The 18,442-nt window shown below is 35.5% G+C and overlaps 1 protein-coding gene across 6 annotated transcripts in view; it reads right to left on the bottom strand.

The window, feature by feature from the left end:
• Positions 1-18,442, bottom strand: part of EPB41L5 (erythrocyte membrane protein band 4.1 like 5) — a 174,966-nt gene that overhangs the window by 74,303 nt on the left and 82,221 nt on the right. For 5 of the 6 annotated variants that reach the window (XM_055261069.2, XM_055261067.2, XM_055261068.2 and 2 more), the window contains exons 15-16: positions 15,053-15,095; positions 14,525-14,640 (exon numbers count right to left, since the gene is read on the bottom strand). In XM_055261069.2, the coding sequence (XP_055117044.1) occupies positions 14,525-14,640; positions 15,053-15,095 (159 nt within the window). Of the gene's footprint in view, positions 1-10,225; positions 11,282-14,524; positions 14,641-15,052; positions 15,096-18,442 lie in introns of those variants that run through there. The other variant, XM_063631302.1, reaches the window with a different exon arrangement.

Genomic DNA, 18,442 nt, shown 5'->3' on the forward strand with positions numbered 1-18,442 from the left:
GAAAAAAAGAACTGAAATGGTACACCAGAACATATCTACTTAACACAAAAGGCAGTAATGGAAGAAGTGAGAAACAAAAAAAGACATGACATACAGAAACAAATGAAATGACATAAGGCCTTCCTTATCAGTAAGTACACTGAATGTAAATGTTAAACTGTCCAATTAAAAGACAGAGATTGGCAAATGAATTAAAAAACATGATCCAACTGTATGCTGTCTACAAGGGATACACTTTAGATTCTAACACACAGAAAGACTGAAATAAAAAGGAAAAAATATGCCATCCAAACACTAACAAAAAAGGGATGAAGTGGCTATACTAACATCAAGCAAAAGAAACTATAAGATAAAAATTGTTGCTAAAGACAAAGATGGACATTTTATAATGACAAAAGGAAAATCATCAAGAAAATATTACAATTATAAACATACATGTAACTAAAACCAGAGTCCCCAAATACATAAAGCTAAATCAGAAGTTTTGAGATAGACAACAATAGTTCTTTCACTTTACGAGCAGAAAAACTAGATAAGTTTATCTTCTTATCAATAAATAAATAGAAGATGAAAAGTATTATAAACCAAAGACTGAGCAGGCATATACAGAATGCTCCACCAACAGAATATACATTCATCTCAAGTACAAACGGAACATTCTCCAAAACAGACCGTACTGCAGAGAATAAAAAATTTTTCAAAAGTATGTATCTGCTAATGGACTTATATCTTAAATATATAAAGAACTCTCACAATTCAATAATAAAAGGACAAATAACCAAATTTTTTTAATGGGCAAAGAATGAAATACAGGCGTTCTTCAACTGATGATGAGGTTACATCCTGATAATGTAAATTGAAAATGCACTTAATACAGCAAACCTACAGAACATTATAGCTTACCCGAGCCTACATTAACTGTGCTCAGAACACTTAACATTAGCCTGCAGTTTGACAAAATCATCTAACACAAGGCCTATTTTTAAACAAAGTGTTCAATATCTTATGTACCACATATTACAGCCCAGGAAAAGATCAAAATTCAAATTTCAACATTATGTCAAAATTACAACAGTTTCACACCATCATAAGTTGAAAACTCTTAAGTCAAGCCATTAAGTTGGAAACTGTCTGTAGATACTTCTCTAAAGAAGATAAGCAAAAAGTCAGTAAGCAGATCAAAATATACCAACCAACATCATCCAGCTCCACAATACACTACTTCACAACTAGGATGCCTGTAATAAAAAAGACAGGTAACAGTAAGTGTTGGTGAAGATGTGGAAAAACTGGAACCCACATGGTGTGGCCACTCTGAAAAACAATTTGGCAGTTCCTCAACGTGTTAAAAATAGAGTTACTATATGACCCAATAATTTCACTCCTACGGATATAACCATGACAATTGAGAACACATGTTCATACAAAAACCTACACTTGAATGTTCATAGCATTATTCACAAAAAGCAGAAATTCAAATATCTATCAACTGACAATGGATAAATAAAACATTGGGCATCATACAAAGGAATATTATTAAGCCATTAAAAGGAATCAAGTACTGATACATGCTAAAATGGATGACCTTGAAAACACCACACTAAGTGAAAGTCAGACACAAAAGAACACCCATTGTATGATTCTACTTTTAGGAAATTTCCAGAATGGGCAAATCTATAGAAATACAAAATAAATTAGTGTTTGCCAGGGGCTAGGAGGAAGGAATAATTGATAGTAACTGCTAATAGGAAAGAGGTTTCTTTTGGGGATAAAAATGTTACAGAATTAAATAGTGGTGATGGTTGTACACCTTTGTGAATAAACTAAACCCACTAAATTATACACTTAAATTTTTTTGAATGTAGTTACACATAATATTTTTAATCTGTGGCTTTGGTAATGTCTTAGTTCATATCCATCTCTAAAGAATGTATAAAGAAATATGTAAAGACATTCTTTCTTCTACCTATTTCCTTACTTTTCATGGACACTTACCTGTGTAAAATGAAGCAGTTTTTCTTGTCTCCTTCCATACTTTGGAATAATTTATTGTTAAAGTTGTGAATGATAGCTAAGAAAAGCAATGTCACCCTCACCCCCCTTCTCTGAAAGCCTATTTATCTAGTTAGGTTCTTGTGTGTGTGTGCGTGTGTGTGTGTGTGTGCGCACTTACTAATATACACATGATTTGGTTGCTTTTACAAAAATGGGAACAAACCTCAGACACTTAACAACTTAAGTTTTAAACTCAACAATGTGTCACTGATGTCCTCTAGTAACAGTACATGAAAACTGACCTGATTCTTTAACAATTATGTAGAATGGAGGCAGCATATTTTTATAATACAATCCGGTCTTCCACCAATTGGAATTCATTCTTCACACTGCCTCCTAAAATAGAATTATTATCACACTCCTTTTTACTCTCTACAATCTGGACCCCAACAACCTTTACAGAGTTATGGAGGCAGTACAGTAGCCAAGGCTGGGTTCTAGGACTAAGCTGTCTGAGTTTGAAGCCCAGCCTCATTGTTCTGTGCCTTCATTTCTTCACTAGCCTGAATACCTTATAGATCCTCATAAGGATTAAATGAGGATGCTTTGCTAGAGTGAATACTTACTGCTGTACCTCCAGAACAATGTCTGGCACAGAAGCACTCAAGTATTAGCTATTATTATCACTATGCCTTCCCATAAATTCTATACTCTTTACTCAAACCTGATTCATCATTCTTGGACTACACCTTGCACTTAGCTACTTTAGAATTTTCTTTTCCTATAGGTCCCTGGGCCCATAATGATTTATCCATTCAAAGCTCCTCATTCTTTTTCACTGGAAACCTGATGCAAATGCCAAGAAGGCTTCTTAACTTCAACCACTTCTACTCTTCTTGCTTGCTGGATTTAGCCCTTTATCAGTTATTTGTAAAACTGTTTATCTCCACAATTTGAGTATAAATTTCTTGAAGCCAAGAACAGTATTTTGACTATTTCTGCATCACCAGGTGTGCCAAGACATGCTTGGTATTCATTCATTCAATCAAATAATATATATGGAATGTCTGAGGATACAGAAGGAAACAAAATAAATGCTCTCCCTTAATGGAGCGTACATTCTGTTGAAAAACACAGATACCTCTGACTTACCCAATAGGGTTATGTCCTGAGAAACCCATTGTAAGTCAAAAATGCACTCAATACTCTGACAGACCCATCATAAAGCTGAAAAATCCTAAGAATCATCATAAGGGACTGTCTGTATAGAGAGGACAAACAAACACATACTAAGATGAAAGGAGTGAGAAAAAATAACACAGGGTAAGGCAGACAGGAAATAAAAAGACTGGGCAGAGGGCGGCGAACATGATTATTTCAGAGTGGTCAGGAAAGGCTTCTCCAGTAAGAAACCTGATAGTGCCGGAATGAACCATAAGAGATTGAAGGGAGGAATACTCAGGAAGCAGTAAAAGTACAAAGATCCTGAGAGAACATGCTTGGTATGTTTGAGCAGTATAAGAAGATGAGTCTTTGGATGTAAGCAAGGTCAGGATTGACAGAAGATAAAGGGAGGAAAAAGCATGTTTCTATCAATGTGAGGATCTGAGGTTTTACTCTGAGACAAGGACACAGGCAGGTGTAAGCAGAGAAATGACATGATCTGCTGTTATCACTACAGCTGCTGAAAGGAGTACTAGACAGCAGAGGAGAAAGGCAATGGCTAGGAGGCCAGGTAAGAGGGCAGGGCTGACAACAAATGGAAACAGGATGGGAGCAGTAAAGATGGTAACAAGCAGTAGACCTCGATACATTTTGAAGATAGAACTGACAGAATTTACTGATTCTGAAAGACATCTGGAGTATGAGACAAAGAGGAGTCAAGATGACTATAAGGTGCTCTGGTCTAAGTCAGTGCTTCTCAAACTTCAGTATGCATCAGAATCTCCAGCAGGGCATGTGAAACAGATTGCTGGACCTCACTTCCAGTGTTTCTGATTCAGTAGGTCTAGAGTAGAGCCCAAGACATGCTTAGCAACACGAAAAAGAGAACTGCCGCTTACGAAGCTACAAAAACCACAAAGATGGGAAAAACTGCAGGGGTCAGGAGATAGATGTTGTCCAATTTTGAACATATTAAATTCGGGATGCCAATATCACCTCTACAGTATTTTCTCCCAAATCTGCGGCCTCAAACTAATTATGCGAAAATACCACACAAACCCAAATCAAGGAACATTCTACAAGGCATCTGGCCAACCATGAAAAACATGGAATGGCTGTCACAGGCTGAAGGGGACTATGTAACATGGGATCTCGGGTCAGATCCTGGAAAATTTGTGGAAAGACTAGTGACACCTGAGTAAGGTCCAGTTTAGTTTGTGGTATTGTACCAATGTCAACAACAGGGGGCCGGGAATGTTAACAACAGGGGGCCGGGAGCAGTGGCTCACACCTGTAATCCCAGCACTTTGGGAGGCCAAGGCGGGCGGATCAGGATCACCTGAGGTCAGGAGTTCGAGATCAGCCTGGCCAACATGGTGAAACCCCGTTTCTATTAAAAAATACAAAAATTAGCTGGGCATGGTGGCGCACTCCTGTAGTTCAGCTACTCGGGAAGCTGAGGCTGGAGAATTGCTGAAACCCAGTAAGCAGAGATTGTGTCATTGCACTCCAGCCTCGGCAACAGAGCGAGACTTGGTCTCCAAAAAAAAAAAAAAAATCAGGGGAAGGTAGGGCAGGAGGGTGTGGGAATTTCTGTACTATCCCTGAAACTGTTCTGTAAGCTGAACATTATCTCAAAATAAAGAATTTTAAAAATGAGATGCCTATATTAGATGCCTAAGTAGAGATGTCAGGCAGCTGGATATGTAAGTGTGGAAATTTAAAAGTCCAAGTTGATGATACAAACTGAGAAACTGCCAGTGTGTACAGACAGCATTTAAAACCATAATGCTGGATGATATTACAAAGGGAATGAATTGTTACAGAAAAGCTCCTTAAACAGAGTTTAGGGGCTGGAGAGATAAGTAGGCATTAGCAAAGGGGATTAAAAACAATGGCTTGTTAGAAGACAGTGGCGTGTTAGAAGGGAGGTTAGAAGACAATAAAAAATAGTGATATCTCTAAGCTAGGTGATGACAATTTCGTGAAGAAGTGAGCGACTGTTCTGAATGCTAATTAAGCTGACTAAAAGATGGACTGTGGGATTAGAAATATGGAGGTCATTTGTGATCTAATAAAGCTATTTTGGTGGAGTAGTAGCATAACACTATTAGCTCAAGGCAGAGCCTTTATATGGATTAAAACAATGCTCCTCTTAAAAGACACTTCCATCTCTTGCAAACTGTCAAATACACTCATCTTTTTGGAACAAGACACTTAGTGCCATCTGCTGGAAAATCACTGTCATAAATTATGTGAACATCATTCTCCTAAATGTGGCACTCTTGTACAGTATACAATCTGCACAATCATACCCAGTCCTTTGTGTCAGGGACAATGTTTGATTAGAATGGGTTCAAGAGATTAAGAGAAAGAAGAGATAGTAAGTATAGACAATTCTTACAAAGCAAACAGTTTTGCTACCAGTGAAACAAGAAAATGGAGGAAAAGCCAAAAGAGGTAGATTCAAGGGATAGTTCTTTTTTAAATGATGTGAGCTATCTTAGGAAGTTTTTGTTCTGATAAGAATACTTCAGTAGAAAGGGAAAAGTGATACAGTAGAACAAAAGGGAGGATTGCTCAAATGATGGTCTTGAGTAACTTGAGGTGAGGATCTAAATGACTTGTGAGGACCTGGGCCTTAGAATATGGATGGTTCACCTAGAGTAACAGCAGGGAAAGCAAGGAACAAATTCCCAAAAGCAGGTAAGTTCACTGATAAAATGGTGGGAGTATAGAGAAGACCTCTTCTGATTGCTTATGTTTTCAATAAAGTAGGAAGCAAGGTTATTAGCTGAGAACAAAAAGTAGGAAGGGAGGAAGTGGTTTGAAAGAGGAGAAAGTCAGCCCAGCATTGTAGGAGAACAAATAGATTAAGGAAATGTAATATGGTACCAGGGAGCATTGAAGGCTCACTTGGGCTTAGTGGTCAAAATTTAAAGACCATTCAAAAATTCTGTGTGTATTTCACATTCACCATCTATATGCAGAGTATACAGAGTTGGATTTAACCAGATGTGTACAACAGGAAGAGGGTCAAGAAATTCAAAGGTATGTGGAAAGGCATAATTATAAGTGGCTGTGTATAAAGAAGACCCAGTGAGGTACTCTGGTAGGTGTTCAACAAATGAGATGAATCAAAAAAAGAGATATCAACACAAGACTCCTGAAATCTTTCACTGCAACAAATGCCTCAGGCCTCCTTACCAAATGTGGATGACTCCGACTGATATTCAATGCCTTTACTACTCAAATATTTTAATGTTATTACTCCAACATGATTGTGAAATTTCAAAGTGATAACCTAGATATTCCAGAGAACCCAATCTTCCCAGGTCTTTCTAATTATCCAAGAGTTTTGCTGATGATATCCCCAAAAAGATTTAATGCAAGTTATTAAACACAGATCTTATCTCCAAACTTCTACAGAGTTTATAATTAAGTAATTCCTGAAGCTATTGGCAGGGCTACAAATACAGTTTTACAATAAGAAACTCTTCTCTGTTAATGGGTATAAATTCCAATGGTATTTTGCATCCTCTAATGTTTTCCACAATTTATCTGAATACTCCTCTAACTAGTTCCACAAGGTAAATCAAGCTAGCAATCATTTTCCTATTATCATAACCTCTTATTTTTCATTTTTAACTCTACCCCTAACAATTTAAAATACCTTGCATTTATTATCAATGATTAGTCATATCTGTAGATGTGAGATTTATTAAGGAATCTGCAATTTCTTACAAATCTTAATCATACATTGGATCTCAATTCTTTATTAAAAGTAGTTAAAAACAAAACAAATGAAACTTCCTTCAACAACAAAAAATGAGCTACAGCTGTCGAACCTGTTTTTATGAGGAGGTACATTATTACACCATTAAGGAAGTCTTCAGTCACAATCCCTGGAAAATGTTGTTCTCTGAATCAGATATCTCTTTTCCATGCCAATATAAACACAATGCTGGCCAGCTGTCAGGAACAAAATGTAAAATATTCACTCAAGCACCACCACCTAGAACTGAGGCCACAGCTTGTAACACAGAAGCTTAGGTAATTATCTAATAATAATAAAATTGTGAGAACAATTCCTTCAGGAAGAACAGTAACAATTGTTTTTCTACTTCAGTATAAAAACAACAATAAAAAAGCCAAAGTTATTTTCCTTTCACTAATTTATTTTAACATTTTCTCTTCTCTTCACTCATTCTTTAACAAAGACACTATGTATTTCCCTTCTCACCAGCTCAAAGTGCTCAAAGCAACTAAAGTGTATTACTACGTTAGCAATTGTCGAGAATTGATGAAAGAAATGAAGCTCCTTGACATATTTTACACTGAAAGTGACATGCTTCATGTCCTAATTTCTACACCACCAAGGTTAACGTTAACAGAACAAGATTCCGTTCTCACAATGTTTTCATGTGACTAAAGTAAAAAATTTTATGAACAAAGGATGAGAAATTTTTATGTTCTGCAAAAGGGAGGTAGAGGAAGACTACCGTATCTAAATCCACATGATTCATAATATCTAGAAAGGATCTGACAAATCACATTTTATACATGGGAGTAGGGGAAGAGGCCGGCATGGAGAATGAAGGAGAGAAAGTTGTTTCCCCACCACAGAAGTATCTCCAAATCCTAGCCCTTATGTAAAAGCATCTCACATACAAGCATTCACAACAATCCTGGAAAGCAAGATGTAACTGATGATGTGGTATAACACATATTAAAATTCAGGAAGGAAGAATGTGGTGGGAAAGAGATAAAATGTTACTGAGACAAGATGATTTTGTTTTAGCAAATCCATAAGTCCTAATACCAACCATAAAAAATAGTAACTGTAATATTTTCAAACCAATATTCAAAGACTAACACTAAAATAACAGCCTCTCAAAGCAATGAACTATGGTTTCAAAATGAAGAGTGTGCCCTGACCAAAGACAGTACCATGGCTCAAACAACTATATCTCCCACCACTGGGGCACGATGCACTAATAGGGGACAACCACCTTCACACTTGTTCAGTTTACACTGGTGAATAAAAAGATCCAACCTGGCGATGTATCTTTTGAACAGTGAACAACAACAAAAAGAAATTTTTAAGAAAAGATCCAACCAAGTGTTATAAATAACATTTTTTTGGCCAACACTTTAAATAAACTCCCCTCCAAAAAAACAAAGATGATTTGAATTATACTGGTATTACACTATTAGTGTTTGTATACTAGGTGCTTTTCAAAACAGACATATTATACACATAGTAGGACAAATAAAATTTATTTTTCTCTGCAAATTCATTTAAAAGTATATTATCTATGATTATCCTATCAAGGTCAGAAACGTTAGGTCTTACTCCAAGATAGGTAAACGCCTTTGAAATGCAACAAAAAGAGACAATGATCTTATGAGCTCATTTATGTTCATGCATGAAAGTGTGAAGGTCACTAGCTTTGCTGTGTTTCTACAAGTTTCCTTGACTGTAAAAACAGTCAAACTATAACCAACCTAATTCAAGATGTTAAATTAATTATGTTAAATAAAATTAGCTGAAGCACTGTAAATTAAATGACATAATACTTAAGTTCTGTGCTGATGACACCCTTTGATCAAAAGGATGGTGACCCAGTAAGGTGCTTCTGGAGATTGTTACTTCTCTAATTCCGAATTTATCATCACTGACTCTTCAGGCATAATAAAATGTAGAGTGTAAATAGGTTGGTGACAATTTATTTAATTTAGGTTGAGCTACTTATAAATACCTGATAGCTCTGGAAACAACATATATATCCATCTTGCAAATATCAGTAAAAAGAACAAGTATTTGCAATATTTGATATGAAATTCTGAAGCATATGGGAACTTCTATAAAATAGACAAGTTTAATTTTACTACCATCCAGCCTTAGCCCTTTATTTTCCTCACCCGTATCGCTGCCTCCATCCCTAACACCCCTCCAATCCAGTTTCTCTCATCAGGAATTCGCAAATCAATTCTTTACAAGGTTTTCAACAAAAGAAAAACCATGATCTGAATCTTCCTTTAAATGTAACAGTACTGATTAACTCAAATTATAAATATAGAAATGGCCACTTTCAATTATGAACTGAAGATCTTACTCTTCAATTACAATCTGCTAAGATATATATGGGGCATTATATGAGCATCTGTCCTGCAGATTAAGAATAATTTTAAAGTGAGTGAGGTCAAACCTTACAACTTCATTGTGCCTCTTTGGTTTTTACTATAGAAACAGTACTTTTTTTTAATGATATACATACCCATGAAATCTTTTCTTGAATGGCACAACCCAGAGCTTCTGTGCTTAAAATGTTATAATCCAAATTCCTCTCTTTTAAGAAAAAAAATCAGCAATGACAATACTTAGCAATTATCATCTGAGCTATGTAAAGTGTAAAACAACTATAAGGGCCATATATTAGTGGCCATTTTTAAGCTTGCTAAACTATGATGGGCTTATAGAGGTGGGAGCTGGGCTCTTTAAGATAACAGATCTATTTATATTTAGAAGATGTGCTAAATACTTTGAGTGGCCATCTCTTACACATAATTATACTGAACTCAGATTGAAACCTGCCTACAAATTTCATTCTTTAAATATTAGTCAGTTCTGCTTATTTAGGTCTTCTATGGACAAACTGCAACCAACCATTCAGTATTAAACCAATAGTCCAGTATTAAGCCCTCTGAAACCTTAATCTTTGTCTGGCAGGAAGGATTTGAGATATAAAACCAACCTCGATGTAAGCAGGATGCATTAAATGAGTTAAGCTGTTTATAATGAAGCTTCATTATCTTGAAGCATTATAAACTCTTCGAAATATAAAAATCTGTAAATTTCTATGTACATAGTTTAAAAGTTTGAAAATTTTTCTAAAATGTAAAAGAAAACTAAAAAAAGACAGAATAAATGATTCCCTTAACATGTTTTCCTATCAGAAATGGACTTTTTTCCAGCTAATTCACTTCTATTAATTAAATCAAGGAGCTTGAAATTCTAAAGTTCAGGAAGGATCAAAAATAGTAATACAATCTAAAAATCATATGGTTTTGGCTTCAGAATTTTATTTTAAAGGTTATACAGGATCAGATTATGAGACTATTGCAAACCTGCGTAATCTGTCAGGTGTATGAGATGAAAGAGAAAAGCCAGTAAAATGAAAAGACAAAGTAAATACGTTTTTCATTTTATATAACCATTCAGTAGTAATGTAACCATTCAGTTAACCACTGGTTAACTGTTATGTTAACTGAATGTTAATCAGTTAACCATTCAAAAGTAACCATTCAGATTTCTCTATATATGAGCCACATTATTAATGTGATCTCTAAATCTTTTGGTAAGTTAAAATATTTGTGTTTATTAAAAAGTAAAAGTGTTTGTAATTAAAAATTACATTAATTAAAATCTTAGGCACTTAAATTAAGGCATGTGTCACTTTAGACATATTAAAATAGTGTATAAGAACAAGTTTTTAATAAATATCTCAAAAGGCTGATATATTATGCCTGGACATGCTTCCAGTGTGTTTTTAGTGTGTCTGATTCTTTTAACCTCGATCTCTTTGGATGGCATGTGGTGGGGGAATAATGGGCACCTTGTTCACAAACACAAACCTTCTCCTGAGATATAGTCTGGTGATGTGTGAACAACTAAGATCTGAAAACTCTTCCAAAATCACAATGGTATACACACTCTTTTCAACACAAAACATTTGTCATTATCATTGATGGTATATGGCTTCTTCGATTCCTTGTCCCTTTCATGGAAGAATTCAATTACAAACAGCACCAAACAACTAGTGACTCACTGTAAATTCTCCCAAATACTCCTAATGTGATCAATCCTTTATAAACACCAGATAATGTATACCATCAACTTGCATGACAAAGAGTCCCAATGCCTAAGAGGCTCAACACTCATATCTCAGTCATGGCTGTATGGCCAGGAAAATGAACATCATGACGGATTCCTGCATTCTTCACATTGTGCTCATGAACAAAGTCAGTGTAGTTTCTATGTGCGGTCTGGGGTGGGGGCAAGGCCCTTGTGTTCCACTGGTTTCCACCACGTTGACAGCAGTCACTGGCAGCAGAGAGCCTGGATGGTTGGGGAGTGGGAGGGGAGCACAGTTAGTCAATAGGAATAGGAGAAAATGGATGTGTAAGAGATAGTAAAGGTGAAAGGTAATGTGACTAGCATGCACCGCTGCTATGAGTAGTTACCAACATCTACTCCATGCAATGATAACATTCAAGAATAACAAAGTGGGGGAAATCCACAAAGTTACATGTAATGAAAAATACCAATATGGAAATACATGTAAGTAACCTGAGTCAGTTAAGTGAATTAAAGAAGAAATTCTCAGAAAGCAAGGCACTGTATCTGTCCCTGATGTGGTTACTAATATTAAAAGCAGAAATGTTGTTAGGGGTTCTAATCAGAAGAAAAAAATATTCATAATCTACTTACTTCAAATATTTGAAAAAAGAACTCTACATAAGGACAAAAGCATACATGGAAAAGGAAAACTGTGAAAATTCTTCCTCAAATTATGGGATTTCACAGAACTGAAATCCAAGAAACAAAATTCAGAAAGAGCACTAAAAATAAAAAATCTACCTTCAGAGGCCATGTAATTTTACATCAATGTTCCCAATTAGCAATAGAGAATCATTGCTCCTTATATAATCAAAGTTCACAAGACCTCAAAATGAAATTCAACAGGTACAGATAATGTGATGAGATGATACACCCTCTCCAAGAAGTAGTTTAGTAAGCATATTAGGCACCTTTTATTACAGTGCTATAGAAAAGGCCTACAGAATTCTAAGAGTGAAGCATGCATACATGCAGTTCTTGGTTAGAACTGATAAGAGTCCTCCAGTAGAAAGAAAGAAAATCAAAGTCTTGTGACATGGCAGAAAGGGCAGCACATATTTAAAATAACTACAAAGGAAAATACCACCCCAAATATAAAATATGTGCAAAAATACATTTTTAATAAGTGTTATCTTTCTAACTCAACCAAAACATTAATCTTCACCTTTATCCCTTAGGGAAACTGAAAATAAATTAACTAAAATAATTTTTCAAAACAAAATTGGAAGGCTTTTTTTATAACAAAATCATCTTTGTTTTAACTGAAATACAATTTGTTCATCAGACCTGGCTCACAAAAATCACAACCCTCAAGTTATGGTCCTAAAAATTTAGAAAACTAAATTAGGTTTATGTTCTCCCCTACCAATGCAAGATTTTCTAAACACTATTCAGTTTTGTTTCTGTTGTTGCTTACAAATGATTTATGGGTTTACAATACATGAATTGTTCCTCAAAACGTGAAATTTTAAATACTTGATTATTCTAAGCCACTGATATGCCAAATCATTTGCTCTAATAATGGTGTCATTTAAAAGATACCAGCAAAAAAATGCTGAAGACTTGAACAGGGAGTAGGTTTAGATTAAATTGGTTGAAAGTTATCTGCCAGAAATAGAATGGTCCATTATTCTGCCCAATTGTTCAAACATAGGAAGCATTTCCAAATTTTAACCATTTATCACTTTCTAAAGGAGGACTGCTTTATATTCTTTTGAAAGCATTAACAAGAATCAAAGCATGCAGAAAAAAGAATGAAATGCAGAACACATTTGAAATTAAGGCGGGAGAGTCCATTATCTCCAAAACATGCCAGCTCTATATTCAGTTCCATGCCCTTGTTGACCTACACTGAGGCTTATTATGTTATAAAGAGCACGACTTTACTCTATTTCAGCAAAGGAGGTCTCAGCACAACCACATAAAGAAAGGAGAACACACAGCTCCAAATTTTTCATTTTCCTTAAAATTTAATAAATTCAATGCTCTTTCTAAAGGATGCATCAAAGAAACCAAGTAGCACCTAACAAATAAAATCAAACAGATTTAAATATGTACCTATTAATATGGAAAAACTCAAAGATTCAGTGTCGTAATATAGTATGTCAACTAATCAGACTCTCACTCCATATTAACATAAAAGGCAAACACATAAAAGACACTTCTTTTACAGCTGAAGTCTCAGTACTATTTTTCCTTGCAAACAGAACTTGGTGGTAACATCAATGAGATAAAACATAACTGCTTACAGGAGCTGTGTTTTCCATAAGAAATTGAAGAAACTTTCTAAAAATGACTATTAAAAATAAATTTGACATTTATAAGCCTCGCTCTTTAAACTTTTAAGTGTGTACCCAGATGCACACAAATATACACAAAGTATCACCACCATACACCCATGTAGAAAGAAAATAAAAAGGAGAAAATGGGGCCGGGGGAGAAGGGAACTCAATCTTATAAACTAATCGCAAGTTATTTGGAACTGAAGTAAAAATATGCCCAAATATCAAGAGCAAGCACCTTGCAGTTAGTTAAGCCAAAATAACAGTGAAAAATAATTACATAGCAAAGACTGAAAATAATCACCAACCACTGTTGACCCACCACCATGAAGGAAGAACTGGCTGCACAGAAAGCTGACCAAAACCTTGAGATCACCACAGAAATGCATTAGATTTCAGGTACTAAACAAACTAAGAGCAAGAGAAAAAGAGAAAAATCCTATGAATTATCAAATTTCACAAACAGACAAATAACTTGAACAGGTGATACACCCAACATGACCACTGAATCAAATAATCCCCAAGGAGCCCCCACCAAGCCACATATATTTATTTGGGAAAGGATAAACTCAAGTGATTAACTCCAATAAGACACAAAGTATCCATATTTGTATATTTACTATTAATCTAAAAAAAGAACCTGGAAGTTTAAATAATTAAAGTGTCTTTTTCCTGTCATCAGATTCTCTCTCAGTCTCCTTAGGGTATCTCATGCTTTATCAGATTTTAATCATGTTTTGCTTCTGACTTTACCTTTCGTCTTTAATGAGAAAAACACATTCAAAGTAGCATCATGTTGTGTGGAATAACATGTAGTGGATATACTTTCCTTACAGACCTGGGAAAATATTCTACTGTCTTTTTCAGCAGAGAATCATCCACCACTACCACATCAAGCTAATAAGAGCAGATTTATTTTAAATGTATTAATGTTTTGTTTCAAATAAATAATAAGTAAGGACAGCTGTCCGATGGTCTTCATTTAGACAACTGCACTCCCTTTATCACCAACATCCTTATTTTCCCCATCTCAATATGATTATTTAATAATATGCTTTGCAGCTCACAAATATGAATAATTTGCTTTCAATCATATTTAAAGTACTTTAAGATTATGGCTTGGAATTCCAAATACAATTAACTAGGCAATATTTTATTTTAGTTTAAGGAATTAACAAACCATTTCCTGTCATGCTGGTCTGTTCCAGGATTCTGTGGAAGATTCTGTATCTCCACTGGCACAGGTGCAGAGGAAATGGAAGGACTCACAAGCAGGGCAGATCTCATCCCCCAAGCCTTTGGACAAAAATTATAAAAATTATCTATTTTGCCTAGATAACAGATCTCTTCACCAACAAATACTAAAATGGAGTACTATTTACAAAGCCAACAATTAAAATGTATACAAATGCTTGAATTTTATACCCACCTTAGAGATAGTTAATGAATGAAATATTAGTAGTCAGTTAAATTACGTTCTTGGATTCACAGAGACATAAAATGTTTTATAGAGCACCTGTTTCCTTTAAAAAATCTTAGAGAATAAAATAACAGGAAGTTATTACTGAATCACTTAAGGGAAAAGGAAAAGAAAATGCACATAATTTGTGCAGGGTTACATACACCACTATGAAAATCCAATCAATACTACTACTGTTACCATAATTAACGGGTGATCCAGTGTTTTAGAAGCTTAGTATTGTCTTACCTGTTGGGAGCCATTACTTTGGGTCGAAACATTATTGTGAACACTGTAATGGGAAAAAAAATCAATTAAAAACCCTATATGAAATTTCAGGACTTCATTTTGTAAGATTACACATACACTAATAAAATATTTATTTTAAAGATATTAACGTTTTGTTTCAAATAAAGAATAAAACTACTGCTAGTACCTAAAACTAAGAATGTCAGATACCCAAAAACATTTGTTCTTATGGGCAAATACTTGCTTTTCTATAGTTGTTCATTTGATGTTTCCATATACCTATATTTTAATCATGCTTTAGAGGTATACTTCACAACTAATGATTATTCATTGGACAACAGCTGTCAAGGATGGCCTAACAAAGACAGCAACACAATCCCACATAAACTTATCTGTCACTTCTTTTGTATATTCCTACCCTCAAGATTTCCCAGTGTCGGCAACAACTCAGCATTTTATAACTCAAAAGGCCTTAGTATAAAAGGTTTAGAAAGTTTGAAACTTCTGCGTGTACACCTTCCTCTCCAAATGACTTATAAATACGTTCTAAAATTTTCAGTTTAGGTCAGGCACGGTGGCTCACGCCTATAATCCCAGCATTTTAGGAGGCTGAGGTGGGTGGATCATGAGGTCAGGAGATCAAGACCATCCTGGCTAACACGGTGAAACCCTGTCTCTACTAAAAATACAAAAAATTAGCTGGGCGTGGTGGCGGGCACCTGTAGTCCCAGCTACTCAGGAGGCTGAGGCAGGAGAATGGCGTGAACCCAGGAGGTGGAGCTTGCAGTGAGCCAAGATCGCGCCACTGCACTCCAGCCTGGGTGACAGAGCAAGACTCCATCTCAAAAAAAAAAAAAAATTTTTTTTTCAGTTTAGTTTGTACCCATCCCCACCCCGCCATCCCCACAAAAAGCACTTGAAAAAACCCTCAACCTATAATACAAAAAAATGAATAGAAACTACAGAACAGCAGAAAAAAAATTCAATAAAATAAAAACTCAAATATGAACTATAACTCACAACAAAATGAGAAAAAAAGTTTCCTAATGCCAGACATTCTAAAACAAGGATAAATGGTATCCCTGAAGTAAGAAATTCAACTAATATAAAAAATAATTCATAGATATAAAAAAACTCCTTGAAAGTGAGAAAATAATTTATAGATTTAATGACAGTACTGTTTCAGGAAAATGAGACAGAAAATGAAATGCAATCAATCCCTTATTGTTCAGTCACTAATCTTCAAGGATAAGGAAGAATACTTCGGGTACCCCGAGTAGATTTAAAAGCAAATCACTACCAATTATCAGGTTGGCAAAGACCTCCCATAGCAGTAATCAAGAATATTATTTTATAACCAGCCAACACGTCATTCTACTAAGAGGAAACAGGCAAAGCTCTCAAATACAACCTCTGAATAGAGGATCCAGAAGCCTTTCTAACAAGGTGAGGGCAAAAAAACCACTACCTGATAATGAAAGCCAATCAGTTAAGAACCTAAGAATGAAGAGAGGCCCTGCTAAAAAGCTGGGGAATGAAGAGTGAACATATTTTATATTCTATTTTTTTAAGAACTACAGATCAATTACAAGTTGAGTCACCATAACTTGCACTGTCACTGTCTGGGTTCAAAGCCAAGCTGTGTCACTAGGTCTATTCTGCACACCTTGGGTTACTCATTTGCATGAGACTGTTAGAACGACTAAATGAGTTAATATTAGCGACATACAAATAATAGTGATTACAACAACAACAAAATACGTTTCAAAGAAATACTATTGGCGAGGCGTGGTGGCTCATGCCTGAAATCCCAGCACTCTCAGGGGCCGAGGCAGGAGGACTGCCTGAGCCTAGGACTTTGAGACCAGCCTGGGAAACAGAGCCAGACCTCCAGCTCTACAAAAAATTTAAAAATAGCTACGTGTGAGGGTGTGTGCCTGTAGTAGTCTCAGATACTTTGGAGGCTGAGGTAGGAGGACTGCTTGATCCCAGGAGGTTGAGGCTACAGTGAGCCATGATCATGTCACTGCATTGCAGCCTGGGTGACAGGGAAAGACCCTGTCTCAAAAAAAAAAAAACAACACAAAAAAATCCCACCCCACCCCTCCAAAACACACACACACACACACACACACACACACACAACAAACAATTTAGTGCAGATCCACTGCCATGGCAATTTTACAAATTACACCCATCAGGCACAATTTCTTTTTACTAACCACGTTGCTCTTCCTAGAACACCCATGATCCTAAGTCTTAATGAAATCTCACCCAGCCTGCTTGGTATAGAAGTTAGACCTACTAGTCCATGGTCCCTTGGTTATTCTCTGAAGCTTTTCCTTTAACTAGAAATAACTTTAGTAGGTGATCAATAAGAATAACATGAGAACAAAATACTTATAAGTGATGTTAATTGAATCATAGCTTCCTGTTTTAAATTGTTTGAAATGCAGAAAGCATTATTTTCTGATAATTATATACATTCTTTCACTTCCATGAATATGAAGGAATTACTGAATTATTTCTCATTACTAACCTAGTTCAAGCTTACCTTTTTAAAGGACTACATACAATAACTGACCCTTTTTGCTTTTACATAGTATACCTTCTACTCATTTGATTTCCTCTACCATTTTTTCTTTCCCTCTTTCCTGTCTTCAAGACTGCATATTAAGCCTGTATAAGAAGTACTAGCAATTGAAATGTCAACTATCCTTTAAAAATCACCTCTTAAAATACTTTATAGTATTCATGACTCACAAGAATAGTTAAGAGCCAAAACAGTACAAGAAAAGTGACTGACATTAGCCAATTAAAAAATCTGTTATTCAAATGGGCATTTTACAAAACTGCAGAAGCTTTTCAGGTCAAATAGTTGTGCCTTTTCAAATAGTACTGTTTTCCATGGTTCAATGGAGCAAAACTGTTCATACAAACAGAACTGGAAGGGCAAGAGTGAAAGGGCATACAACATGCCAGTCGGAGCTCAGGTTTTCTCAAGCACTGCGATGGGTGGTGCTCAATAACCTTCAGGAGAGTTGGGTCCCCCTCTACATCTCATTTCTAAAAGCTTAGTCTAAAAAAAAAATCATTCCTTAAATATACCATTTCTGTTATGTTTTCCAGAGCCAAAAGCATCACTAATGAAGAGGCACTAACATTTAGCCATTAAAGTTAATCATAATTCCAAAACAGGCACCATATATATTCATATTTTACCAGAAATGTGTTTCAGAACATCTTAAAGAACAACCTCCTATTTTGCAAATAAAAGCCTTAATTTTTCAACTACGTACCACTGCTGAATACTTTGTTTACATTTCTGCTAACTTTAGCAGGTACTCACTTTTTACTTTAAGCTCTAATATTCCATATCCCAGCTTCCTT

The sequence above is a fragment of the Symphalangus syndactylus genome, chromosome 22, assembly GCF_028878055.3.
Source record: "Symphalangus syndactylus isolate Jambi chromosome 22, NHGRI_mSymSyn1-v2.1_pri, whole genome shotgun sequence".
Lineage (NCBI taxonomy): Eukaryota > Metazoa > Chordata > Mammalia > Primates > Hylobatidae > Symphalangus > Symphalangus syndactylus.